We start from the raw sequence: 26,925 nt of genomic DNA, 5'->3' as shown, positions 1-26,925 counted from the left end.
GGGCCCTCGCTGGCTAGCTAACCTGTCGCCAATAACACAGAGCTAGGTATCCAGCCTTGTATTATATGCCTGCCCCAAATTCTAATAAGATCCATGTAATTAAAAACGAGACATTTGGGAGCTTTGAAAGTCTGTAAGTCGCTTACTAAATAGATGGGAATGACACATAGAGTCTACCGAGCTAGCGGCTAGCCAATCTGTCGTCAATTACACAGAGCTAAATCCAGCCGTGTATTAGTTATGGGTATACAGCTAGCTAGCCAACACCGAACATGCCATGTTGACAACAATCATAAATATAACCATTTAACAAGCCCCAAATTGCTCAACATTTCGCTGGATGATCAAGAAGGGCCGTGTGGTTGAAAACGAGGCATTTTTGAACTATGTAAGTGAAAACACGATTTATTAGGAAACTTGTTTGTGGCTGTGGTGATCACACGCATTCACTGCTACGACGGCTCGGAATTGCCGCTTCACAAGACAGCTGTGACGTTACACAGAAGTGTGTGGGGATTGGTTGTTTGCCATCCAATTGCGTGGCGTTGAGTGCTGAAGCAACCGTTTATCCCGCCCACACTGCTGCCCAGCCCTCCTAGACCCTAGTACAGCTTTTTGCTGTACGGGTCTGGCTCGCTAGGCTAGGGGATTTGTTTAGTCAGCGGTGGAGACTAGATGTGAAGACAACACACAGCCTTGAGGACTTCCAGTGTGTGGAAGGTCAAAGGGTCTAATACAGTGTTGTGGATTCTGACCATTTAAAATATGTTCAACGAAAGTCCAGCTTTCCATAGCTGTGGCAGTAGTTATGTGATAAACATTAAATTACACAGGTGTTATTTTAATCCAAAGAGACTAACACAAGAGGACAAGCTACGCTTTCATTGTATTTTTACAGCAACTCTTTGGAAATGGTGTTGCCAGAGGCTTGCCATAACATTTATAGTACGCTGTAATTACAGAAGTGCAGCATTATCATTTGTTCGCTACATAGCGCACCATGAAGAGAACAATGCATCTCATGTCCAATGGTTGGACTAATGGGCTTTGCATTATTTTATTTTTAAGTATTATACATATTATTGTGCTTATTTTATCATTATTATTATTATTATTGTTGTTGTTAGGCCAATTATTATTATTGTTGTTGTTGATATTATAATTATAGCCTATTAGTAGCAGGCCTAGGCAAATAGGGCCCGGCCTACCCCTCATTAGGTTCGCATTCCCTATAGGCCTTTTCCCATCCAGTCCCTACCATAGTAAGACCTTGACAGTTTTACTATTTCACTTCAAGCCTCCTACAGATAATTAATTTTAATAAAAGATTTCTCAGAAAACCATGAAAAGAATCACTAATTTTATATTATTCACCCCACAGCATATGTAGCCTAGAAATATCTACACAAATGGCATGGCATTGGTGCATCAAGCTGGGAAATAATATTCTAGGATACATTCAATAATGTTTTAGCACAAGCCTTGAACATTTAATTTGAAGCTCCATACGAGAACATATTTAATTTTCTTTTCCTTCTGATGCAGAGCCTAGCTGAGACATTTTTTTTATTCAGAACCACAGCAGCATCCTTGGATTCACTCTGGGCTAGTGAACTCAAAATAACCCCAAATGACGTAGACGTATGGATTATGTGCCATATTCAGTCTCCCTCTGATAACCGGGTCCATTACGACGCCCGTAAATTTGCCTCAATCAAGAATGAGTGGCTGTAGGGTAGCACGTCGCGCTGACCATCCAACCGCGCTGTCGTCTCATCGCAAACTCTTGTGCACCCTCTGGTGCTTGCTAGTCTCCAAAACTTCTTTGTGTTGCCTGCTTTGCAGATTGTCTTCCTTGTCTCTGTGGTTGCTCATTATTCAGAGACAGACGGATCTCAGGTCATCTGCAGCTGCAGCAGAAGAGAAGGAGGAAAGATGGCGATCATCCATTAGACCGGGCACACGCAGGAGACACGGAACAACTTTTAAGAAGATCGCTTTTCTGGACGAGCCCGTGAGTAAAACTGATTTCCTAAGAACGTGAAGATCTCAGCCTGGTTATGGGTCCAGAAAGCAACATTGTAGCCAGGGCCAGACGGAATAATTTGGAAAGCACCGCGTGAATGACCTGGAAACAGCTTTTCCTCCTTTTCTCTTAGTTGTACGACCAACCGGGTGTGACTTTGAAAGCCTATGAGAGAATAAGGGGAGAGTGTCCTTAAACTGGCACCCCAAATATAGGCTGCGAAGTCAACTCGCTGGTGTTCTGTAGCCTAATACTCCACCGACCTTCCATTTGTAGGCTATCTACATCTCGTTTTGTTGTTAGTGGACGGGACCTCGGAAATGAACCGAGTTATGGTTTATCTTGAGTTTATTAACGCACTCTGATTGTCAATAGTTGTGTTATAGCAGGTGTGGTCATGGATTTATCTGTCGATCCTCTTGCTGGAAGGCTACATGTTCGCTTTCAGAAGAAGCCATTGCACGGCTTGCTCTCCTCTAGTGCTAGAACTATGGGAGCAGTGCCTCCATTAGCGACAGTCTGGCTGGCATAGCCACTGGTCTCCGTCCAGAGCCCTTGTCCAGTGCTTACTTCCAGGGCTTTGTTAAAATCTATCCTGGTGGATTCCAACGTGTTCTAGGGGATTAAAGACACCATTACAAAGGGGGCACACGAGATATTTTCGGAGTGACTTATTGTATTCTTCTTCCCTAGAGCTCGCTTCACTTGCCATCGCTCTGTGTGTGTGTGTGTGATGTGTATGTTTGTGCGCCTGTGCTGTCAGTGCTCTGAAGTCAGGTATGTCATTGTGGGCTTCACCATAAAATGGAGGAAGGCAGATAGTCTCACAGGAACGAGCCAGGAGGCAGTCTAGATCTCGTTGGCTACACAGGAACAAAGGTGGACTCCTGTAGCGTGGTATGCCTCGCACCGGCTATGGGGGAAGATCAGATCTGCATGACTAGTGAGAGCAGCTCATACAGCTCGCAGCTGAAAACGGATACATTTTATATCAGTCATTCATTGTAGAGGATGAACATTTAAATGGAATTTTGGAAACGCGTAAAGATATTTTGTGTCGGACACCGTTATTGATAACTCTTGTGGAACATGGTTTAGCCTGTTAGGACACAATGGAGTGACTGGACATTGAATGGACTGACAGATATTGGAGAACTTGGAGAAGTCAGTGAAACAGAAACTGATGGTTATATACGGAGATGGGAGAAGGTGGGAGTTTTTTGGTGAATAATGCAGTGGAGAAGTGAAAAGCTGCTGATATCCTATCCAGGCTGACCAAGTGTCCCCTACCAGTACCACATAGCCTACCGACCGAGGTTAAACTTCAGGAAGAAGTTTGCAAGTTCCTCTGTTTCTACTGCGCATTGAATCATGCGCTTAGAATCAGTTATGAGCTACTGTAGCCTCACAAGTGTCCAAGCGCATGTTGCCAATTTCAAAATTGTAACATGGCATGAATATACTCTCATTTTAACCATACTTAACAATGCTATGAAACACATCCATGAATTGATATGGACTACATGTTGGCAATGATACAATAAATACGCATGGAATGATGAGTCCAGTGCCTGGCGCATATTATTGATTTTTCTGCTCGCCACCGCTATTAAAAAACGTCATTGAATGGAACATATTTAATATACAGTCAGACGCATTCCCCCTCATTATTTTACGCACATACATTTGTCAGTGTAGCCTTCTGCATATAGGCTAGACCAGACATTTAGCTTAAGGTCATCTCATGGGGAAAAGCCAGATTCCTCCTCCCTTGCTGTGCGTTTGCATGAGCTTGCTTGTTTTTGCAACCCCAGCCAATGTTGAATCTTGCTGACAGGGAGACAGCGCGAGACACTCACTCTGCGACAACTCCAAGCAAGGAGCATTTAAAATGGTGGCGCTGCTTGCCTGTCAAGGCAAACAGATCACTTGTGGTTAGGGGTGTCCTTTTGTGGTGGGATGGCTTTCAATATTTATTTTAGATGCGCAGTAATAAAGTATCCTGGCCTGGATGTTGAGTTCTTAGTGAGTCCAGAACCTGTGAACAGCAGCACTCACCTTTTTGGTTTTAAATGTGATGCACGTTTTCTACAGGGGGTTGGCTTTCCTGTACTTTTTGTCAATTAGTTCAGTTTTTTGACGCAGTAAAACATTGAAATTGTATTCTGCCTTACATGTTTACATTCTGTACCTTCTCTGTTGAGAGTTTAATATGCCTTAAAAATCACTGGGATGAAGCAATAACATTGCCATGATCGTTGTTGACACAGTAATTTACTGTGTTTCAATTAAATGGCGAAATGGATTAAACACTAATCCTCCAAAAAATATGTTCAAAATAATCCGTAACTTTAATTAACTGTGAGTCAATTCTGATATAGGCCTACGTCAGTGTCGGTGGACAAAGACGACAAGACATAAGAACTACAATTCAGCATGTTGAACCACCACCATGCATGTATGGTTGGTCATTCATTAACAACCTTGTCAACAGCCCATTTTCATGTGCCACACAAGTATTGGGGAAATTAAACAATGTTCTTGGTGAACTAGCTTTTGCATACTGACATCACCACTAACATTTTGCTTAAAAGATAAAAAAGTAATCTTTTGGCACATTATGACAACAACAACAAATGAAGATGGAGTTTATAAAGCAAGTCTAAATTTCTTTAGCCTGGTTCTCACTAGACCTCTTTTTATGTGTGTTAGCCCTGGAGCCCCCTGATTGAGCTCCAACACACAATGAGGTCTGGGAGACTGTAGCAGGATTCCATTTCTCCAGTCAAAAAATAATAGGAGCATTTGCTGCTTCAATATCAATGGCAGCTTGCACTTCAGACCAACAGAAAACGTTTTTGAAGGAATTTGTTGGTGGCGAGTGTGACGGAGGTGTTCCCGCACGGTTTGTCCCCCTTGGGGACGCGAACCTGCCACCTAGTCAACTACATCGGTTTGGCAATGGGAATCACAGTATGAGCGTGCTGAGCTAAAGGGCCGGTCCGATAGCCCAATGCTACCGCACTGGATTGAGGCTTTGGGAGGGAGGTGTACTAATGCCCACGCCGAACTCTGCTAGTTGGCCTCTGTTACACGAGGATGGGCAGAATGATGGATAAAGCCATGCTTTCTGAAAGCGGAGCCAACGCATGCTCTCTAAGACCTGGTAGTGGAGCTCACAAAGCTGTGCGGAACTACAGGTCGGCAAGAGCCAGGCAGCTATTTCTTATGATTTGCACCTATCTCTGGTTTGCTGATGGCTCTGGTTACAGCTCATATAACGGAGGCCAACTAGCAGAGTGTGGCGTGGAACGTTAGTAAACCTCCCTCCCGAAGCCTCAATACAGTGTGGTAGCATTGGGCTGTCGGACAGGCCCTTTAGCTTAGCGCACTCGTACTGTGACTCCCATTGTCGAACAGATGCAGTTGACGAGGTGGCAGGTTCGCGCCCCGAGGGAGACAAACCGTGCGGGAACACCTCCGTCACACTCCCCAAGTGAGTTATACTTTCTCGTCGTGACGTCAAACAAGTTCGGTTCTGAAGTGAAGCAGGTATAAATGACAAACGGATTCAGTTAGAAAGAAATCAATGGCGTGCATGTTTATGGGCCAGTGATGTGTGTGTTTATGGCTTGGATTACAGGTGGTACAATCACAGATAATGTCCATAAATCAATCAGTAATTGGTAATTAATGTACTGCAAAGAATGTGTTTCTTAGAAAAGCCACTAAAAACAAAAAAACAAAAAAACATTTAATCCACACAATAGTGGCATTAGCTGTGGTTGTACCATCCTGACGTGTGCTACTACTAAAACGTCAATGTCCCTTAAATGTCTATGCCACCAAATACAACTTAGTACTGTTTCAATTGCATTGAATCAAAGGTGTGTGATGCCACATGAAAAAGGCCCATAGTGTAAGGGTGACTCTCATGACTGCAGTGGAAGTGTAGTGCACAACACTAAGGAAGGACAGATCTCTAAAGCTTACTATCAGACACATTGAAGTTCTGCTTATATCTTCTGAAAGATTGTAGCACATTATTTTATCCACTAATACCTAGCTGCCTAACTGTCTGATATACTGTATAAGATGTGTTAAGTCAAGTGAAATAAATTAGCCGTGTTTTCAGACATTTCTTGCGCTTTGCCAATAAGAACTTTATTGATATAAGTGAATAAATAGACTCTTGATTCATCTGAGCACATGTTTTACAAGACACTTATGCAGACAGTAATTAGGCATGTATTAACGGCTAACATGAAACCAAAAAGAATGTACATGAAATGATGTAGGAGAACAAAAATAGAGAGATATGCACGGCCCTATGATAATGGAGGCTACACCTTGCAGTGATCCTGAAGACTTCTGCCACCGTTAACTCACTGATGTCCACATGAAATGATACTGTTTTGGGATTGCTCTATAACATAAGTCTGATCAGGTCCCCTCACAAGTCATTAAAGTGCCAAGATCATCAACATGCGTGTCACGACTACATCTCCAGTTGATTAGGAGATGGTGGCGTGGAATGAAAAAAAGGTCTGCAGATCCAGTGAAAGGCTGTGATCAGTCAGTGCTCTGTTAGTCATTGGCCATAATGAATAATGAATCAGGGTACACGTCTCGTCAGAAGTTAATACTTTGAGAAATGACCAGCTGACCTGTTGGATACGTTTGGATAAGACGGGACATGGTGGAAGCCATTTTTCTCACTGTGAAAATTCTCATTCATCCAGGTCACTGCTGTCAAAGGAGCTTAGTCGTGATATAAGCAAAGGCTGGACTTCATTTTGGAGCTTCAAGACCGTTTGCTTTTAATCCAAAGGATTATTCATTAAATTGAAATGTCTTCAGGCCCCCAAAACCCTGGTTACTTACAAACAAGTGGTGAAAACCCATTTTTAAATACCTTACATAGAAATAAGATTTCAGTGTTTAACTTTGTTTGCATTTTATCCTTTATTTAGCAGTTAAAGGTGAAGAAACTTTTTTTGGAAAGCAAGGACCTGGATAAAAGGCAGTTTTCAAAGCCGCGGGGGAAAATGTTGTCCGTTATTATTTTTTTCCTATGGGCTTGTTGCTTCATATTATTATTATTATTATTATTATTATTATTATTATTGTTGTTGTTGTTGTTGTTGTTGTTGTTGTTGTTGTTGTTGTTGTTGTTGTTGTTGTTGTTGTTGTTGTTGTTGTTGTTGTTGTTATTATTATTATTATTAAGTAACAATAACGATGATAATAATGATAACCTGTGCTGACCGCCATTGATACTTCTCTAAGACGTCATATAGTTAAAGTTCAGAGAGGTCATCTAGTGAAGGGTCAAAGCAAAGGTCAAACCCCCTGGCAGGTGGACACATACCAGTGCTCTGGAATAGTGAGTGCACCCCTGGTGAAAAGTAACATGTTGAAGTAACATGTTGAAGTTATTTCCAAGATGTGCATAGAGTAAGTTTAATACAACATCTGTTTATCTTACAACAGAGAAGTAAGGTAATGCAATTTAAATGCCATATTTCTTTTCCAATTTTTATGAAATGATGCAGTGCAAAAGTGAGTACACCCCTATGTTAAGGTCTTATAGAGAGGATCATGGTCTGCTTCAGTTGTCACACTACATGTTGGCATGCATGTTTCTTTTACTGAAAATCAACTTCCCAATGTAGATGGCATTCATGCAGCCCCAAACCATGTCTGTCCCGCTGCCATGATTAACTTAATGCATGGGGCACTTTTCTTTGTACAAATCACTTTTTACCTCCACACCATCTATAAGCACCATCTAAAGCAAATGTGTTTATCTTGGTGTCATCAGATCACAGGACATGGTTCCAGCAATCCATATCCTTAGTTTGATTGTCTCTAATGAGACCATGGTGAAAAAATGATGGACCCAACATTGCAATTGAACCAAAAGTGTAATACAGTTATGCTATTGGGCTTGATAACAGTATCTGTTGTCTGTCAACGTGTGTGTTATTACTGCTTATATTGACACTGTGAACCCTAAGCAGAACCCTACTTCAACTTTTCAACTTTATTGTCCCCATAAGGGGCGATTAGGTGTGCAGCAAGTCATAAGCACATATAGACAGCAACAACAGATTCCATAGGACAGACATAAAGTGCTACTAACCCTACTAATAGTAATCAGATTTTATTGTACTTACTGTCAGGTTGACATACTTCCTAATCCTATACCCTTGCACATGTGTTTGGCAGATGGCCAGAAAGCCAAACTGTAACATCATGCAAGGTTTTAGATGGCCACTGTGGTTTGCTGTCTTGTAGCCTCTTACTACAGACAGGCTCATCAACGAGCCTATTCACTCTTTGCTGAAAATCATAAACTACATTTTGTAACAACAGTGCGATGACATTACCAAGAGCCTTAAGTAACAGTTTAAGACATGTCCATTACAATTTTGATGGCGGGTTATAACATAGGCCCTGCGCTCAGGGGATAAAAGGGTTAAACATTCAAAATCCCATGTACCTTTGTTGTTGAATATAGTCTGCTTGGCTTGCCAAACTTACTATATCTGAGCCTCAACTATTTAGGATGGAATTGGGTTTGCATTAGATTTTATTTTTGGTTAGTGTCCTCATAGCACGCACCATTAGTGTCCACTAGTCCACTAGTCCACTTGTAGTCCACCAATAGTTTTTGGTTAGTGTCCACCATAGCACGCCAGTGGGGTGCTTTTCTGTTCATTGGGGAAAACTATACTACCATAGTACTACTTAGGGCTGTAACGATACACTCAACTCACGATTCGGTTCGTATCACGATTTTTGACCTACGGTTCGATACACCCCACGATTTCTGAAATGTATCTCCACTGAAGTTTGGAAACACTATCACATCAAATCATAAGGTTGTTTTCTGGACTAATGGGTAATAAAACTTTGAAAGGGCGTATCACGATACTGGCTCCTTGTATCACGATACAGTATCGTGACTCTGTGTATCACGATTTCTTGGTTCAATACAATATCATTACAGCCCTAGTACTGCTACAACACTGACTTTAGGCCTACACAGAATTTTTAGTAAGTCATAAGAACTTGGTATTTGCCATTCTGGTAACAGCCAATTTATTCATTAAAAGGGGCTGTGGCTTGATTTGGTTGAATAAAGGTTGAGCTGTAGTTGAACAATAGATAAGGTGAAATGTTATTTAATTATTCTATGATCATTCATCATTCATTCCAATTCAGTGTCATTTCCAAAATCCCTGTACAAAGGCAGGGGTTCAAAAACGTGAGGTGCAGAACTAGTCGAAACTTTTCAGAGATGCTTGTTCGTCTGCCAGTCAACTCGAGGCAAGACAAGGCTGTCTTTGAGAAGGGAACAGGAGTGGCCTTGTAGGGGGAGATCCTAGCTCTGGTGCATCAGCAAAGCCAGTGTCCAAGGTAGATTAAATATTTAGGAACTTGGAAGGAGTTCCTCCCCAGTAAATTAATATTAATGGCTTTCTCATCTTTCTTACCACCAAGTGGTGTCACGGCAAAGGTTGGTTAGGTTCACCTTTCAGGAAAGATGAAAATAAACTGGTTACAGTAAGGTTTTTCATTTTCAGATCAGAGACCTTTTTCTCTGTCTACATTTTTGTAACTCTTGGTCATTGGTTCATGCCTAAATAATGATGATGGAAACATACAACTTGAATTTTGTCAAGTTTTTGTGAAGTTTCTTGTTAAACCCCAACATGGAATTCTTAATGAAGTCTGAGTTGGCAGTGTGGCAGTGATTCCCCTCCTGGAAAAATCTTTTGACAACCTTGAGGCTCAGACCTGCGTGGAGCCAAGCTCTTTTTCTGAGGCACAGCATCTGCAATGTCAGGACTAGGAGGAAGAAGCTTGTTAAATTCCACAGTCCATGCTCTGCTAGCACGTTATGAGTAAACATCTTGGTGTCTCTCAGCCACCCTGTTTTTCTAGTCTAACATGTGGATTCATGATGATGTTCGTGTAGATCTGTGGGACCTAGCATTCATAGTAAATGAGTTCCTAGATGAACCGTTGAAGTCCATTGACTAAGAATAGGCAAACTAAACACTGAAGGACGTTGAAGGTTGAGTCATGGGGTGTGTAAAGCCACAAAACTCAAGGCTAACCAAGAACTTAACCTGTTCAGAGCAGGTTAGAGGTGAGGTGCCAACTGCTGACACATGATAGCCAGGCTGTGCCCTCCTAGTGATGCAACACTAGTACTTTCAGAGTTCCAGAAAAAACGGGAACTCCTCCCACTTTGTCAGTAAGCAAACACCCATAAGCAAACCAAGGGAGGTGGGACAACCATACCGTTTGGGAAATGTTAATTGTTATGCTCTTGGTCAGACCAAGTCTCGAAGAGATTTGAACGTCAATGATAATCAGGCTAGACACAAGATACCTTGGTTAAAATATTCCTTAATGTGGTTAGTTGCACAGCCAAATCAAACATAAAGTTGGTGACTTTTCCAGTCATGGGTGTAGCCCCATAATGCTCGCCGTACCACCAGTGGCACACTGTTATAGTCATTGAAATGTTAATTACCACAGTACTACTGTCCTATGACATAACAGAGGGCCTTTATTAATGAAATATGACTCGGTCATTGCCATTCTGGTAACATCAAATTTATAACGCCGTGTTTTTTGGTTGAGTAGCATGCTCAATTGAATCACATGATTTTGTCAGAAGTCCAGATAACCCTTATGTATGAAGATGCCTGGGTCTCCCAGGGATTTTTGGTTGGCCGAAGACCTTTACAATGTTCTCACACATCACTCAGATGATTTCATCTCATGATGTAATCTCTCAAACTCTTAACAGTAATGCGGTATTGAGAATCAAACTGGTAAAGCTTCAGTGGCATCTGTTATGTTGCTCTTCTAAACAGCGCTGTTATGTTGTTGCTTGACTGGTGGTGTCATATTCTGATTGAGCCAGGTGATTTCACCACTCCCAAAGGGACGTGCGTAGCCGTAGCCTACTTTCACAGCTCTCTGGAATGCTTCTTCAGTTCTCACAGACCTTACAAAGACAAGGAGAGCTTATGAAAGAGAGTATTATGCAAACATTGATTTGTGGCATAAAGGCCATGGCATGGAATACATTTTGTTTTCAGGTGTGGTTGTCAGTACAGAACATGCTGATGATTTAAATGTTCTCAGTTCACAGTAAATGTGGCAGTGTTAAGTCACCACATAGAGATTCAAATGTTACACTCTTTTACTTGGTCCTGCCCTCTGAGTTTGGAATTAGCTCTGCAAAAAATGTACTGTGAAAGGTGCTGTACCAACACCTAGAAAGATTCAAAAACACATTGGTTTCCTTTGTGGCTTCTGGAAAGGAAACGGCGTATCTGCTGATTTCCCTCTTCTTCAGATCTTCTCAAGCAACTTCTACAAACTCTTATGTGAGATGGCAGTGGTAGTGGTAGTAGGTCAATAGCCTTCAGCAGGGGTTTGTTCCTGTGCTGAGAGCAGCAGCAGTGAAAGAAGAGCTGGGGTGGAGGGGGTGGTGGTGGTGGTGGTGGTGGTGGACGGTGGACAAAAGCACAAGGCAAGGAAGGGAAGTTGTGCAGTGCAGGTCACTGCTCTGATCTAGATTCTCTGTCTGTGTAACGAGATAGCATGGGGTGAAAATGGGTGGAGATTGAAAGAAGAACAAGAAGGAAGAAAGGAAATGGAAGGGAAGAGAGAAAAAAACCCCCACGCACTTTGTTGCCTGCCTTGGCCTTGAGGAGCACAAAATGGTGGATGACCAGTGACTCTGTCTGCTCTGCTCTGCTCTGACTGACGCTGCACTGTGTGGCTGTAAGTAAAATGGAGCCCTCTGTGTGGCTACGGCCTCAGTACTGAGTGACTCTGCTCCGCCGTGGGGACGCGCAGCGCAGGGCAGAAGATAATTCTGTCCGCCAACCAGAGGGAGTAGCCCAAGAGAAGGGACTCCATTGACACACAGGTTGAGCAATGCAGCCCTGTGTTTGTGGAAACGAAGGCTTCTCTTCTCCTTCTCTTCTCTTCTCTTCTCTTCTCTTCTCTTCTCTTCTCTTCTCTTCTCTTCTCTTCTCTTCTCTTCTCTTCTCTTCTCTTCTCTTCTCTTCTTGTCTCTTCTTGTCCTCCTCTCTTCTCGTCTCGTCTCGTCTCGTCTCTTCTCTTCTTTTCTCTTCTCTTCTCTTCTCTTCTCTTCTCTTCTCTTCTCTTCTCTTCTCTTCTCTTCTCTTCTCTTCTCTTGTCTTCATCCTCTTTAGAGCTTAGAGGTTTGTGACTTGTGTGTAGATGTTTGAAGGTACTATAACAGTAATTTGTGGTGCTTGATGACATATATGTTCTTGAAACGTACTGCGTGAGGGTGAAAGAAGAACCTTGGAGGTTATCAGTCATGTTTTTAATCCTTATTTGTTCTCATGTGTAAATCCATTCCTTTACCACACATTAGTAAAATTCAGGGATGAATAGCATTGCTTTCTCGTGAGAAGTAAAGCTTGTTGTGCCACATTTTACCTGCCTCATTTTTTCTTTTTGTTCGAGTATTAGGAAGGGCTGTGGAGGAAAGAGAGGAGCGGCCAGTGTGAATGCATGGAGCATTAAGGGCTCTTTGGGTGATCTCAGGCAGCCATCTGCTGTGCTCTGACCCAGCCATGTTCTGACCTTGCAGTATAAGGAATGCCAGACATCAAACAGCAAATTATCATTTCGCTGAAGGATTAAGGCAGTGTCCCTGTACCACAGTAAGGCTATTCAAAAAGGAGATTCGTGGTTGACATGCATGCATGCAAGCAGGAATATATTAGAACCGTAGCCTCATCTAAGATTACCGGTGAATTAAAATGGACTGTGTTTTTCTTCTTCTTCTCCTCCTGTCCACCCAATTCTCTGACGGTGTTGCTTTTTTTTTTTTTTGACTAGTTAAGATCCCGCCCTTCTCTGTCTTCTTGTGTCGTGAAGAACTCTTATCTTTGATGTGATTTTTTTGAAGACACTCAAAGACTACCAGAACAGGTTTTCTGGAAATTGCATCATCCCGTAACTGATTACTGTGGAACTCAGAACATGGAATGTTGCATGAATGAGCTCCATCTTGGCTAACAGGGGCTTTATTCTTCACTATCACCACACGTTTGTGTGTTATCTTTAAATATAATTCAAAGAACCGAGCATAGCACTGATGAACTACAAATGCTTGACCATCATACATAACATGTATGCAGCTGTGCTCTTCATCTGACCACAATACCTCAATCGTAAGTTTGACATGTATGTAGCCATGATGTTCATTTGACCTTTTATGCAGTCTGATTTCTCATGTCATGCTGTATTTTGCCTGATCACATGGCTTTGGCTTAGCTGTTCTCTGTGTTCTACTAAGAACTGGGAGCACAGATGAAACTACAGTACCTCAATTGTAATATTGATGTGTATGTAGCCATGCTTACCATCTGACCTTTCATGTAGTCTGGTTTATCATGTCATTTCTTTGACCATTTTCATGGTGTTTTCTGTTTTCCAATGGCCATGAGGCTAAAATCTGTTCATCTGAAAAGTCTCCTTTGGTGTTCTCTGGTTCATGCTAGTTGGCAAATGCTTGACCTAGTTCTGCTGCCATATGCGTCCAGGGAATGTACTGTACTTTGCTTTGAGACGTCATTTTAGATTTTTTTCCTTCTTCTTCCTTTGGCTGTTAGGCCAGAGGAGATTACAATCGGACAAAGTACTGTAATATTGAAAAGTGTTGGTTAACAACACTGTGTACACACAGTGTGCATTATATTCTGTACGTACGTACATTTCAAACTGAGTTCTGTGGAACATTAGTGCAGTGGTTCCCAAACCTTTTTTTTGCTAAGACCCCATTTTGGACCTAAGTATGTTTTTGTGACCCAACACCACCCATATTCCAAATGAGAAACTTAATAACTTTGTAAATTTGAATGTGAACTGCCCAAGTGAGCATTGTTACTAATCAATTTATGGAATGGTTATATTATACCAAGGTGTATATTCAAGGTGTTATGGAAATGGTCCATTCCACCTGCAAGCCCCCTACAGTACCTCTGCGCCCTACCTTGGGGTCTCTACCCCCAGTTTGGGAACCTCTGCCTTAGTGAATGAGATGCCTTAGTCTCTCTGTAGCCAGCAGCATGCTATCTAGTCTGTATGGTGTTTAGATCACAGTAATAACTGCAGTCACGACATCAGAATGAGGTGTCACTGAATGTAATGATCGAAGATGGCGTGCCCAATAGCATAAAAATTCTATTCCGTCTACGATTCAGTTGGAGACAATCTTGTTATGTTCCCTGCCCATATCTGAGAAATTGTCAGGTGGAAATTGGTGACAGTTTCAGTAAAAAAAAAACCTGATATTGTTTTACCCATGCCCATGAGCATTATGTGAACACAGTTTTATTTGTCTCTCAATATAGCTTTGATTGTCTTCGTTATAACATTATTTGTGTGTGTAAAAAATGACTGTTTTATCTTTTATGATTTACACTTTTCTCTTTTGAAATCATGAAACCCATGTATTGTTGCCATTACGGTACTGACACTATTGATTGTGTTTTGTTTGTAATATTTTGCAGAGGGACAGTTAATAATTTGTTAACTAAGCCACCTTACAAAGTACAATTAGTGCAATGTGATCATTAATCCGGCGTTGGAGCAGCTTTTCTAAGTGAGAAGTGGTGTGGAAAGTGGTACGTTTTGTAGGCCTTTTGTGCGTTTATTGATATGACAGTAGAGATTATGACCGTAAGAGACGGGAGAGCGTGACTGGGTAAGGTTAGGAAATGACCCAGGCCAGGCCGGACTCGAACCTGGTCCCCCATGGGCATGCAAGGCCATTTGTGGCCACATGACTTGCTGTGTTTGTGCCACAGCACCCCAAAGTATATCTTTTAAAAAACTTAACATATGCCACCCATACACAGTAAAACATGTAACACTTATACGGTATACAGTGTTAATTCAACATGTAGAGAGTACTCTGGGAGCCAATATAACATCTTCTAGACTGAATCTGGTCCCTAAGTGTTGAATTCAATGTGTACCTTACTGTGTCCATATGCATTGCATGTCCATCTTACCGTACTCACTAATCCTTGTGCAGTTTCCACAGTTAGTTAGGCACGAGTTATTGCCAGTAGGATTTATTCTTTTTAATAGTAGAGCATCATTTATTTAACATACTTCTTGCCAATCTTAACGGCCACTACAAGTTCCCCAACTGGCTGTTGCGTTGGTAAAGGTATTACACGCACACCTGCAATTCCCAGGTGCACAAATGCCGTGTTTGCTTATCTGCATCCTACCAGATCATATCCCCTCATTCACTTTGTGTAGGCTAATTACTCAGTGCTACAGTATTAGCCAAGACCATTGTTAGTTAAGCTTCATCTAGCTTCCTCTGTGGACCCATTTTCATTTATATACAAGACTGGTTTCCATAAACTTTAATTGACTCATTTGTAAAGGATGAAATTGAAAAAAAAATAATTCTGTCAGTCAGTCAGTAATTGAACAACTTGACAATCTTTTATTTTATTATTTATATATATTTTAGGGGCTTTTATGGCGTTATTGAACAGGACACTGGCAGGGCTTTTTCTGAACGGGGAAATAGGGGCGCTCCACCCTCATACCTCCGTGGGTGCACCCTCATACTTTTATTTTTTTATATATATATATTTGAGCGCACCTAGTAAATTTGTCATTCATGAGGGGGAACAACCCCCTTCACCACCGTAACCTGCCATGATGCTCCCTCATGCCAAAAAATCCTAGAAAAAGCCCCGGGACAGTATGAGATGGTGACAGAAAGCAAGTGGGAGAGAGAGATGGGGGAGAATTGGGAAATGACCTCGGGCCAGAATCCAACCCGGGTCCCCGGCATAGCAGTGCAGTGCCCTACCGTTTGAGCCACGGGGTTGCAGGTATGACATCACGTTGGGGGAACTCCCCCAGGATTCTAAGGTTCTACATAGACTCCTATGAGCCTGCGGAACTCCCAACATGATGTCATAATAGTACATATTCTTGAAAATGGTCAACCTGCAACCCCACCTTTAACATTTCTGAAACAATCTGAGTAAGAGCAGGTAACCTAGGCCTGGGCAATGGTGCACATTGAGTGTTTGGCATCACCTGCAGGCAGTGCAAAACACTGTGGGCAGACAGACAGACAGACAGACTGACAGACAGAGGGACAGAGGGACAGATGAATAGACAAACATACAGGCACTGCAGATAGACAGACAGACAAACAGACACTGCAGACAAGCAGACAGACAGACAGACAGGCAGACAGGCAGACAGACAGATAGACAGACATACAGACAGACAGGCAGGCAGGCAGACAGGCAGACAGACAGATAGACAGACATACAGACAGACAGGCAGGCAGGCAGACAGGCAGACAGACAGGGTTATTGCTATACCTGGACCAACCTCCTTTAGGGGGCTATGGGACAAACCACTACAACTTTGAGTTGTCTCACTAACTACTCTTGTGCATTGTAAATCTTGTGGCATGACAGATGCAACAGAAGGTATGTCAACATCTAGCCTTAGAAAGATCTTTAGAAAGTTATTTATTTATTTATTGTTATTGTTCGTTACATTAAGATGACACCTAACTATTGTGTTTTGTCAAGCGAACCAACTCTTCCTCAGTAAAACTCATTTGGGCATTTGGAGACCTCCTGTCCAGATGTCGAGAGCTTTAAGATCACTATGACTCTAAATCCATAAAAAAACTCTATGGTACTAGCATAGCGTTAGCATCCCCAACCCCCCTTCCCCATCAGCCAGCCATCCACCTTTCCCCTTGTCTACACACTTCCCTTTTGCCTGAGAGAGGGTGAGGGTGAGGGAGAGAGAGAGAGAGAGGGAGAGGGAGGGAGGGAGAGAGAGATGGTGGACCATCGGATAAGGACAAAACCTCTGTGCTCCTAATCAGCTTAATGTTGGCTTATTCAAAGGCCTTCTTTGAGAGGAGCAGCTGCTGTGCTGTGCTGTGTGTTGGTCTGGGCCAGTGCTAGTGTGGCTCTGACTCTGACTCTGAGCAGAGAGTGGTGGGTGGTGGGTGGTAGGTGGTGGTGGGTGAGTGTGACTGCTGGCAGCCGACAGGGGGGGAGGACGAGGGGGTCAGATGCCCCAGGCCAAGGGAGAAGAGAGGGTCCCGCTGGGAAACCGACAGGGAGGACAACGGAGTCAGTTGTCACGAGCCCCCAGTGAGAGGGAGCCCAGAAATGGGGCCCTCATTACATTGTACGTATTAGGTGAGGGGGGGCTTTCCTATGACTTTGTCCTGGGCATGGAAAAAGCTGTCAGCGGCCCTGGATCCCAGAATTAGGTCCACATTGTTATATTGTATGTATTTGGTGGTGGGGGGCCCTTTCAGATTACCTTTTGCCGGACCCAGCCGAGGCTGGTAACGGCCCTGGGTGGGTGAGTGGGTGTGACTGCTGGCGAGGCCTGCTGCACCGTAGTGTGCTGTGCTGTGGGTGTGCTGTGGGTGTGCTGATCTGGGCTGCATGGGGCTGAGCTGAGCTGAGCTTGCTGATGCGAAGGGGCCAGTTGGTGATTAACAAACGTCAGTAGACTTTGGAATCTGGGGTGCTGCTGCAGAGTCAGATGCCGTTGTCCTCGACACCGCTCCGCTCTGCTCTGGGGTGAATTTCTCGAAACCAAAGTTGCTTACTACATTAGCTACTTCATTGCTTTCAATGCATTTTCCCATTGGCAACTACCGAAGTTGCTAACAGGCTAACAACTTCCCTTTTGAGAAACTCACCCCTGCTCTGCACTTGAGGGGGAAGGTCTCCCAGGTGGCCGACTGGGTCAAATTGACTGTGTTAGTGTACTTCTCCATGCTTCCTTCACCGCTTGTCTTTTTCTTCTTTTGTTGTCCTCTTGCTCCAGCTTCTGCTTCTGTTCTTCACCCTAAGGCTGCAGATATGTCTTGAGCTGCTGTGAAAACATAAAATGCAGACAGGCCTTACTTTTTTATTCAGACTTCTGCATGAAGCTCAGTTGGCAGTTTTCTCTCTCTCTCTCTCTCTCTCTCTCTCTCTCTCTCTCTCTCTCTCTCTCTCTCTCTCTCTCTCTCTCTCTCTCTCTCTCTCTCTCGCTCTCTCTCTCTCTCTCTCTCTCTCTCTCTCCCTCTCTCTCTGCCTTGTTGTTGAAGAGACTGTCCATCACCGAGCCGCCCTGTTTTCAGTAACCTCCATATTTTTTAATCCCAGAAGATGCTAGATATGTTGTTCCAAGATAAGAAAGGTGCTCTGTGAAAGTCAAGTATGGCTGGCAAGGGTGACTGTGTTTTTTTTTCTTTCTTCTGCCCTCCTCCATTTTGCTGAGCTGTGCAGACCAAGGACTTGGGCACAATACATCTGGTGGATAGATTTCTGTCTGCACTTCTCCGGTGATTGGATAGTCAGCGAGGTTGATGCAAGAACCTATTTTATGGGCACTCAAGCACATATAGTATCCACTTAAAATGTTTCTACTTCAAGTTTGGGATCTGAAATGCATACCACTACAGATAAGACTGGAACTTGGAATATTAAAAAGGATTTTCTCCCTGTTACATTGCACCAGTGACTTATAACAGATGCATACTTTATGTTTAAGAAGCAGAGAATGTATACAGGTTTGAAATCCCCCCCCCAACAAAAAAAATCCCTGCTGCCCCCATAGTTTCCAAAAATTCTGTGGGAAACACTGTGCTAGTAAGCAGAAAGCATCTTGGTAGATGCCTGGTCGTGCTGTTTGTTGACTTTGGACCTGATAAAGCACAGTTGACCAACAGCAGCAGGTGACGAGACTCCCACACAGTCATCACTTAGTGTGGAAATTTCATGGTGGACTTCAAACAACTTGGAGTGGAGTCTGCACCGTGCCTTCTGCTCTCCACTCTTTCCTCAGACTCTGGGAACCTTTATTGCGTTATAAAATCCAAATATGCTTTCATCCTGCCCTTAGCAGTGCAACAGGCTGATCAATCGCCCTCATCATGCCATTGATGCTGTAATGTCATGGACAAGGAGGAGGCTCAATCGAGTACTGTGGGCATATTTGTAAACATACTCTACTATTCAGCTACAATTTCTACACTCATTTAATTTTTTAAGTCGTCAAGATTTCCACACTTTGGTTTTCATTCTTATCAACTCTAAAGTGCAAAGTCAGTGATTCTCCAAATGCCGTTGTGGAAAACATAGATTCCGTATAGCCTAGTGTGTTGTTGATAAAAGAAGTAGTGGCCCTGCCGTGGCCGACCGGTGGGGCACTCGCCTGCCGTGCGGCTGCCCGGGTTCGATTCCCGACCCGGGTCCTTTGACGACCCCTCCCCTTCTCTCTCCCAGTTCGCTTCCAGTCCACCTCTAACACTGTCCTATCAAATAAAGTAAAAAAAGACCCACAAAAAATAAATAAAAGAAATGGTAAAAATGACTATCTGCTGTGTAAATGATGTATGGCAAAAGTGGAAAAGGCCTGGCGTGACCACCTCCTTCCCAAAAATCACGTTTCCCATAATCCTCTGCATTTGCATGGCAACCATCCTCCATGTTATGTGTGCAGCATATTATCACACACCCTGTTTCTAAGGGTTCAGCCAGTGCAATCTGATAGAATGGAATTGTCTAGTGGTGATGTGAATGCAGCACAGTAGCCCACTGCTGTTGCCGCTGCTCCTCATCTCTGGCTTATCCCAAGGTAATAAAAAGAAAATAGCACAAATCAGCCCGAGCATAATCCTTCTTCATCCATTGTTTCTTGAACCAACCATTCAGCAAAAAAAAAGACAGACCCCGTGCTACATCTGTCACTGTCTGAGGGTTGTGTTCTGGTTCCTTGAGGCTGCAGATAGAGGCACTCTCTTTCTTATTAAAAAAGACATTTTGAAATTGTAGGCTTGTAATTTATTTTCTTGCATGAATATTAAAATTGCTCTGCCCATTCAAAGTATTTATTATCTGCTCCTCGGAGGCCAGGTATTGCAGTGGCCATGTTTGTCTGTCTGTCTGTCTATTGCTCTGTCTGTCTGTGTGTTCGTCCGACGGCAGTGTTTTGGGTAGTGCACACATCATCACGTCACATGCATCGAGCATCGGCCAGAGGGTCGGGTCGCCATCTCTGATTGCTCTGGTTACTATATTGAACTGGTCCTGGACCCCGTTTCTTGAAAGCATCGTTGCTAACCAGTTAGCAGCTTAGTAGGTTGCCAATGGGAAATTACATTGCAACCAAGCAAGTTGCTAACTTAGTTATGAACAACACTGTAAAGAAACGTAGTCCTGCTTTATCTGGCCATTTTTTTTATTTTAGGGATCAGAATATCACAATATTGCTATGATGGCACAGGCATTCATTATTACTAATGCATTACAACTTGGTCATGCTATTCTAGCCAAAACACATTTAAAATTGGAGGTTGTCTTGAGGGATTAAAGGCAGTGTGTGTGTGTGTGTGTGTGTGTGTGTGTGTGTGTGTGTGTGTGTGTGTGTGTGTGTGTGTGTGTCTGTGTCTGTGTCTGTGTCTGTGTCTGTGTGTGTGTGTGTGTGTGTGGTTTTAAGTTGCTTATTTCCAGAATTTACGTTTTCCATTCACAAATGTAATTGTTTTCTTAAATATCTACTCTTTTCACACATGAATCACATGAGTCATTCATGAATCATTATACATGACAAAGGGGCAGGATTAATTTGCAAATAAACCACTAAAATCAGATATTGTACCTTTTAACAAAGCTTTCTGATGCCCATTGTAAAAAATGTCTTATTTTATGTTGTTTCCTCAGGAGTCTGTGATCACCCGGGTAGCGGACGGCGATGGAGGTTCTACAGTGTGATGGCTGTGATTTCCGTGCCGAGTCATATGATGACCTCAAGACACACATCCAGGATGTCCACACAGCCTTCCTGCAGCCCACCGAAGTCGCAGACGGCACGCCGGGCCAGTCCAGATCAGAGTCACCAAACTCCCTCAGCCATGCAGAGGAGGACGAAGAATTTCTCTCCACTGGGACTGATGACGCAGGTGGGACAACTTTTTTTTTTTACTGTAGATCCCCCTTTTTACAGTGTACAATTGAACGCGCAAAATGCAAATGTGTTTTTATTGTGAAATATTTGTTTGATAAGGTAAAAACAGAAAACACTGAGATGACTATTCTGATCATTGAAATAAAAAAAACCCATTCAATTATTTTAATTGAACAAATGTATACTAGATGTTAAACAATACTTGTGGTTTTGTGTTCTCTTACAGGCCTCCACTCTGAGGACGCAGACTTGGGGCAGTTTTCCAACAACAAACCCAGGATGCGCAGCCAGACAGTGAACCAGACGAACAAGTCCACCAAGCAGTTTTTCCAGTGCAAGTTTTGTGTCCGTTATTTCAGATCCGAGTCCCTCCTAATGGAACACACCAGGAAGATTCATGGAACTGCTTTGGAGAGCAGAGAAAACTCCCTCCAGACTGCCAAGCAGACCAACTACAGCATACGAGTGGCGAAGGTCTTTTCTTGCCAGCACTGTACATTTAAGTTCACTCGCAAGTCCAAACTCCTGAAACACCAAAAGAAGTATCACAAAGATGTTTTGCTGGATTCTACAGCAGCGTCACAGACAGAAGAGGAAGCTGAAGACACTGAAACTGCTGCAACGGAAACGGAATCAGGTGACCTTCCTACTGAGAGACTTCTTGAAGATGGACAATCACATGATGATGATGTCCTGCGCAAAAAATTGGATGCAATGTATAAAAGTGTGTCCAAGTCCAGTGGAAACCTGACGTGTGAGTGGTGCGATTTCGAGGCGACTAGAAAGGAAACGTGGTATGACCACATGACGATAAAGCACGGCAGCATGCTGAAAGTTACGACATCACTGAAAGGGGATTGCGAGTCATCCAAGTCTGGATTGTCATCACCCAGAAGCAGTCCAACATCCCACCTGAACGAAAACGACTTAAATGGCAATAAAGACACTACTGAAAAGGATGGTGTGAAATCTGCATCAGGGATATCGTCTTTGCATTATGCTCAGATCACATCAAAAGTTCCCAACAGCACAGGCTCTTCCATTCTGTCAGATAGGGCAACGTTCGTCATGTCCGACATGTCCAATTCCGCCTTAGACATGGACGCTAGTTTGCTCAATGATTCCGGAAGCAGCTCAGAAGAAGAGGAACTCGATGACATTGATGATTCCAATTACAAAGACTCTTTGTCGGCCGAGGATTCCCTCAAACTGCAACTGTCGGAAGAGGACAATGAAGTGCTTGAAACTAAAGGGGTCCCGTTTACACGGCACATGAACAGGTTCAAGTGCCCTTTCTGTTCCTTTCTTACCATGCACAGACGGAGTATCTCCCGTCATATAGAGAACATGCACCTGTCTGGAAAAGCGACTTTGTACAAATGTGACGAATGTGACTTCATCAGTACCAGTCAGGTTAAGCTGGAAAGTCACAAACAAACAAACCATAATGGTTCGTCATCGGACTGGGAAACGATGGACTTGACAAGTGAAAGCCTTGGAGCAGAAAACGAGCGTGCAGATCCCTTGAATGGCGAAAGTGCAGGTTCAAAGGTCAATGGCAGAAAACAAAGTTCCAGGAAAGTAACTGGGGAGAAAAATCATCGCTGCTCTCTCTGTAGCTTTGCTTCAATGACAGTGAAAGGGCTGCGAATACACCACCAGATTAAACATGCCTTCTGTGACGAATCGTTGCAGGACGACACAGAGAGTTCAGTGAATGAGCAGCAAGAAGAAGCAGAAGAATCAGAAGCAAACAGCTTGACCCCTTTTGTACAAAAAATCCAAACGTCAATCTGGGGCAATGCCTCCAAAAAGAACCTTGTTGGCAAAACGGCCAGAAAGTCCATCAATGACCAACCTCTAGACCTTTCCCCGGTTAAGAAACGAACAAGAATAGATGAAATCGCCAACAATCTTCAAAGCAAGATCTGTCAGAACCAACAGCAGGAGGATGTGATCGACCTGGGAGATGGAGAAGGTGACTTTGACCTGGACAAAAATAACCACAACTTCATGTTTAACCCAAGCGATCTGTATCTCAGAGCACCTGGGGAGCTGAAAGAGGGACGCAGGTCTGGGAAAAGAAAGCGAAATCTGCAGGCAAAAGGTGCAAGACACATTCCTGTTCAAGTGATGCTTTCCGATGACGAAGACAATGAGAATACTTTCGGCATGGCTTCCGACAAAAGTCTCCTGCTCCAGAACAGCCAAGACGCTTTCCAAGAATCCGTTGAGTACACGGAGGAACGCGGGAGCCTTTTCTATTGCAAACACTGTGATTACCAAAACAAGTCTGCGCGTAGTGTTAGCACGCACTACCAGAGGATGCACCCTTACATTAAATTTAGTTTTAGGTACATCCTTGACCCAGAGGATCAGAGTGCCGTCTTCCGCTGTCTGGAGTGCTACGTAGAGTACACCAACTTCAATGATCTCAACCAGCACTATATGGAGCATCATCCAGGGGCTAGCAATGTCTTGAACTTGAATCATCCCAACCTCATATACATGTGTCGTTTTTGTTCCTACACCAGCCCCAACGTGCGTAGCCTGATGCCCCACTACCAAAGAATGCATCCCACAGTGAAGATTAACAACGCCATGATATTCTCCAGTTACATGGTGGATCAACCTCAGAAAAGCTCTCAGGAGTCTCAAACACTACGGGAGATCCTGAATTCGGGACCCAAGAGCCTCTCTTCCTCCAGCGCTCCAGCGTCGAGGTCCTCCTCCAGCCCATGCCTGAAGATCGCCCCCAAAGCTCCAGAATCAAGCTCAGATACCGAGACACTTAAAGACACTATAGCTGGAGGAAATGTAGTGGTCTACGACTGTGACATGTGTTCCTTTGCCAGTCCCAACATGCACTCTGTGCTGGTCCACTACCAGAAGAAGCACCCAGAGCAAAAGGCGTCCTATTTTCGTATCCAGAAAACAATGCGAGTCATTTCGGTCGATAGAAACCAGGCTTCAAGCAACTCTCACCAGCTCTCCAGTACCCCAAAACAAGCAAATGCAGTGCCACTGGGTCCAGAAGAGGATGTCTTCTATTGCAAACACTGTGTTTATAGCAATCGCTCTGTGGTGGGTGTCCTTGTCCACTATCAAAAGCGGCATCCGGAAATTAAAGTGACAGCAAAATACATCAAACACGCACCTCCAACACCTGGTCTCGTGAAAATCATGGACGAGCTACAGATTGCTCCACCAAAGCAATTCTTTAAACCGGCAAGCAGCAATGGGGTGGGTAACTCGTCAACCAAAGGTGGTGGCGAAAAGGGAGAAGCTGAGATGTTGTTTTTCTGCCAACACTGCGAGTACGGGAATCGCACTGTCAAAGGGGTACTCATTCATTACCAAAAGAAGCACAAAGATGTGAAGGCTAACGCAGATCTAGTACGCAGGCACACAGCCGTGGTACGCAGTCAGAGGGAACGTGCTCAAATGATACAATCTGGATCTCCATCCGTAGCCACCACTGTTTCTACTTCTGACAAGGAAACGTCACAGAAGCTAAGATCCCTGAAGTGCAGGCATTGCCCGTACACATCCCCATATGTGTATGCTCTGCGGAAACACTTGAAAAAAGATCACTCCAATGTGAAAGCCACAGCCATAACCATCCTCAATTGGGGGTTTCAGGATGGCATCCTTGAAGCAGGATATCACTGTGAATGGTGCATTTATTCCCACGTGGAGCCAGGTGGGCTGCTTATGCATTACCAAAGACGACACCCCGAGCATAACGTGGACTACACCTACATGGCCAGCAAACTCTGGGCCGGCCCAGACGCATCCCAGCAAGGAGGTCTCTCAGACACCAAGCACTATCAGTGCAGAGATTGTGCATATGAAGCCACGTCTATTTGGGACATAACCAATCACTATCAAGCCGTGCACCCATGGGCAATCAAAGTCGACGAGTCTGTGCTGTTGGAGATAATCAAAGGCAATCAAATAGCTGACACAATGCACCCAACCCTGTCAAAAGGTCACATTCCTGCCGCCATGTCGAGTCCCTTTGATAGTTACCACGCAGATAAGGATGAAGGTCCGCTGGATGTTTCCAGACCTTCCCAAGAGCGACTGTCCTTCACCACCACCTCCATTTCAACCAGCCCTTATCAGTGCACCGTGTGTCTGTCAGAGTACAACAGCCTTCACGGCCTCCTGACTCACTACGGCAAGAAGCACCCGGGTATGAAGGTGAAAGCTGCCGACTTTGCTCACGAGTCCGACATCAACCCCAGTTCAGTTTACAAGTGCAGACACTGTCCGTACGTGAACTCTCGCATCCACGGCGTCCTCACCCACTACCAGAAGAGGCACCCTCTTGTCAAGGTCACCGCTGAGGACTTTGCTGATGACGTCGAGCAAATGAAGGATTTGGTGATCGATGGGGAAGAAAAGTGCAAGACGCAAAGGCAGGGCTTCGGCGCGTACAGATGTAAAATGTGTCCTTACACCCATGGCACTTTGGAAAAACTCAAAATACACTACGAGAAGTACCACAACCAACCAGCCTCAGATATGTTCAACTCTGCTGCAAGTCCGTTTACCACCAGCAAAGAGGGACAAGCGGCCGAGTGCAGCAGTGCTGCGAGCGCTGCGAACGAGTCCCAAGAAGCACGTGACTTCGATCTCACCCTCTCTCAGTTCGAGAAGGGAGAGAAGCACGCCGTCTTCCGGTGTCAGCTTTGCAAGTACTTCTGCTCCACCAGAAAGGGAATAGCTCGGCATTACCGTATAAAGCACAACAACGTCAGGGCCCAGCCCGAAGGGAAGAACAACGTTTTCAAGTGTGCCCTCTGTCCCTATACAAACCCCATCCGCAAAGGCCTGGCAGCCCATTATCAAAAGCGTCATGACATTGACGCCTACTACACCCACTGTCTGGCAGCCTCCAAAGCCGTGACAGACACCCCGCCCAAGATCACCATGCCCGTGACCTCCGACACGGACGGGATGAGCGAAGAACTGAAACTTGCCCTGGAGCGACGGAAGTGTTCCTTGTGTGCATTTCAAGCATTCAGCAGGAAAAGCATCGTGTCCCACTACATTAAGCGCCACCCGGGTGTCTTTCCCAAACGCCAGCACTCGAGCAAGCTGGGACGCTATTTCACTGTCATCTACCAAAACGACAAAAACGGATCCTCCAACGTTGAGGATGAAAGGGAATCATCCAAGCTCAAGTCAGAGGCCGAGCAGGAGAAGGACCTTGAATGGCTACCTTTCAAGTGCTTGAAATGCCACAAGCTCTGCTTCAGCTCCGCAGATTTACTCTGCATGCACTACAACGACTACCACAGCCGAGACCTGAGGCGAGATTTCATCACAATTGCCAGTCCGGAGCATGGCGGCGTAGGAGGCGGAGAAGGAAGCGGCAGCGGCAACTCAGAATTCTATCAGTGCGCCCACTGCGACCTCAAGTTCCTGGTCCTCACTGAACTCACAAACCACCTGATGGATCACAATGAGGAGAGCCAGAAGCGGGCCATGAGGCAGGAGCGCAGGAAGCAGCTGCAAAGCAAACAGAAGGCTGCCGAGCAAACAGAGGCCAGACAAGATAAGGTGCGTGTACATGCTCAAGGTCTTTTTTTTAAATCAATCTTATGAAGGAAATGTGGTGGCATTTGGTGGAATATCTGGATTTGAGCTAATAATTATTAATGTCAGTTTTTTGGTATGTAAGATGTCACCTTACCTGCCGCCAGACATAGAGCTCCCTTTAATATAACAAATTACTCAGTTATATGTGATGTATCATGTCTTTCATGTTTGCCATGTTGCCAGGCTTACCAAGAGTATATTCTGTAATGAACGATGGACATGCTCAGGATGCAAAC

At 44.1% G+C, this 26,925-nt stretch overlaps 1 protein-coding gene across 2 annotated transcripts in view; it reads left to right on the top strand.

Annotated features, from left to right (window-relative positions):
• The first annotated feature begins 1,510 nt into the window (after positions 1 to 1,510).
• znf462 (zinc finger protein 462) overlaps positions 1,511 to 26,925 on the top strand; it is a 47,571-nt gene continuing 22,156 nt past the window's right edge. For both annotated transcript variants that reach the window (XM_063210671.1, XM_063210670.1), the window contains exons 1-3: positions 1,511 to 2,014; positions 20,836 to 21,074; positions 21,306 to 26,650. In XM_063210671.1, coding sequence (XP_063066741.1) covers positions 20,867 to 21,074; positions 21,306 to 26,650 — 5,553 coding nt within the window. In that variant the 5' untranslated portion in view covers positions 1,511 to 2,014; positions 20,836 to 20,866. The remainder of the gene's footprint in view (positions 2,015 to 20,835; positions 21,075 to 21,305; positions 26,651 to 26,925) is intronic.

This window comes from Engraulis encrasicolus, chromosome 11 (assembly GCF_034702125.1).
Source record: "Engraulis encrasicolus isolate BLACKSEA-1 chromosome 11, IST_EnEncr_1.0, whole genome shotgun sequence".
In the NCBI taxonomy this organism is placed as follows: domain Eukaryota; kingdom Metazoa; phylum Chordata; class Actinopteri; order Clupeiformes; family Engraulidae; genus Engraulis; species Engraulis encrasicolus.
Note: the sequence above shows the minus strand (reverse complement) of the source record. Positions and strands in the feature narration are given on the sequence as shown.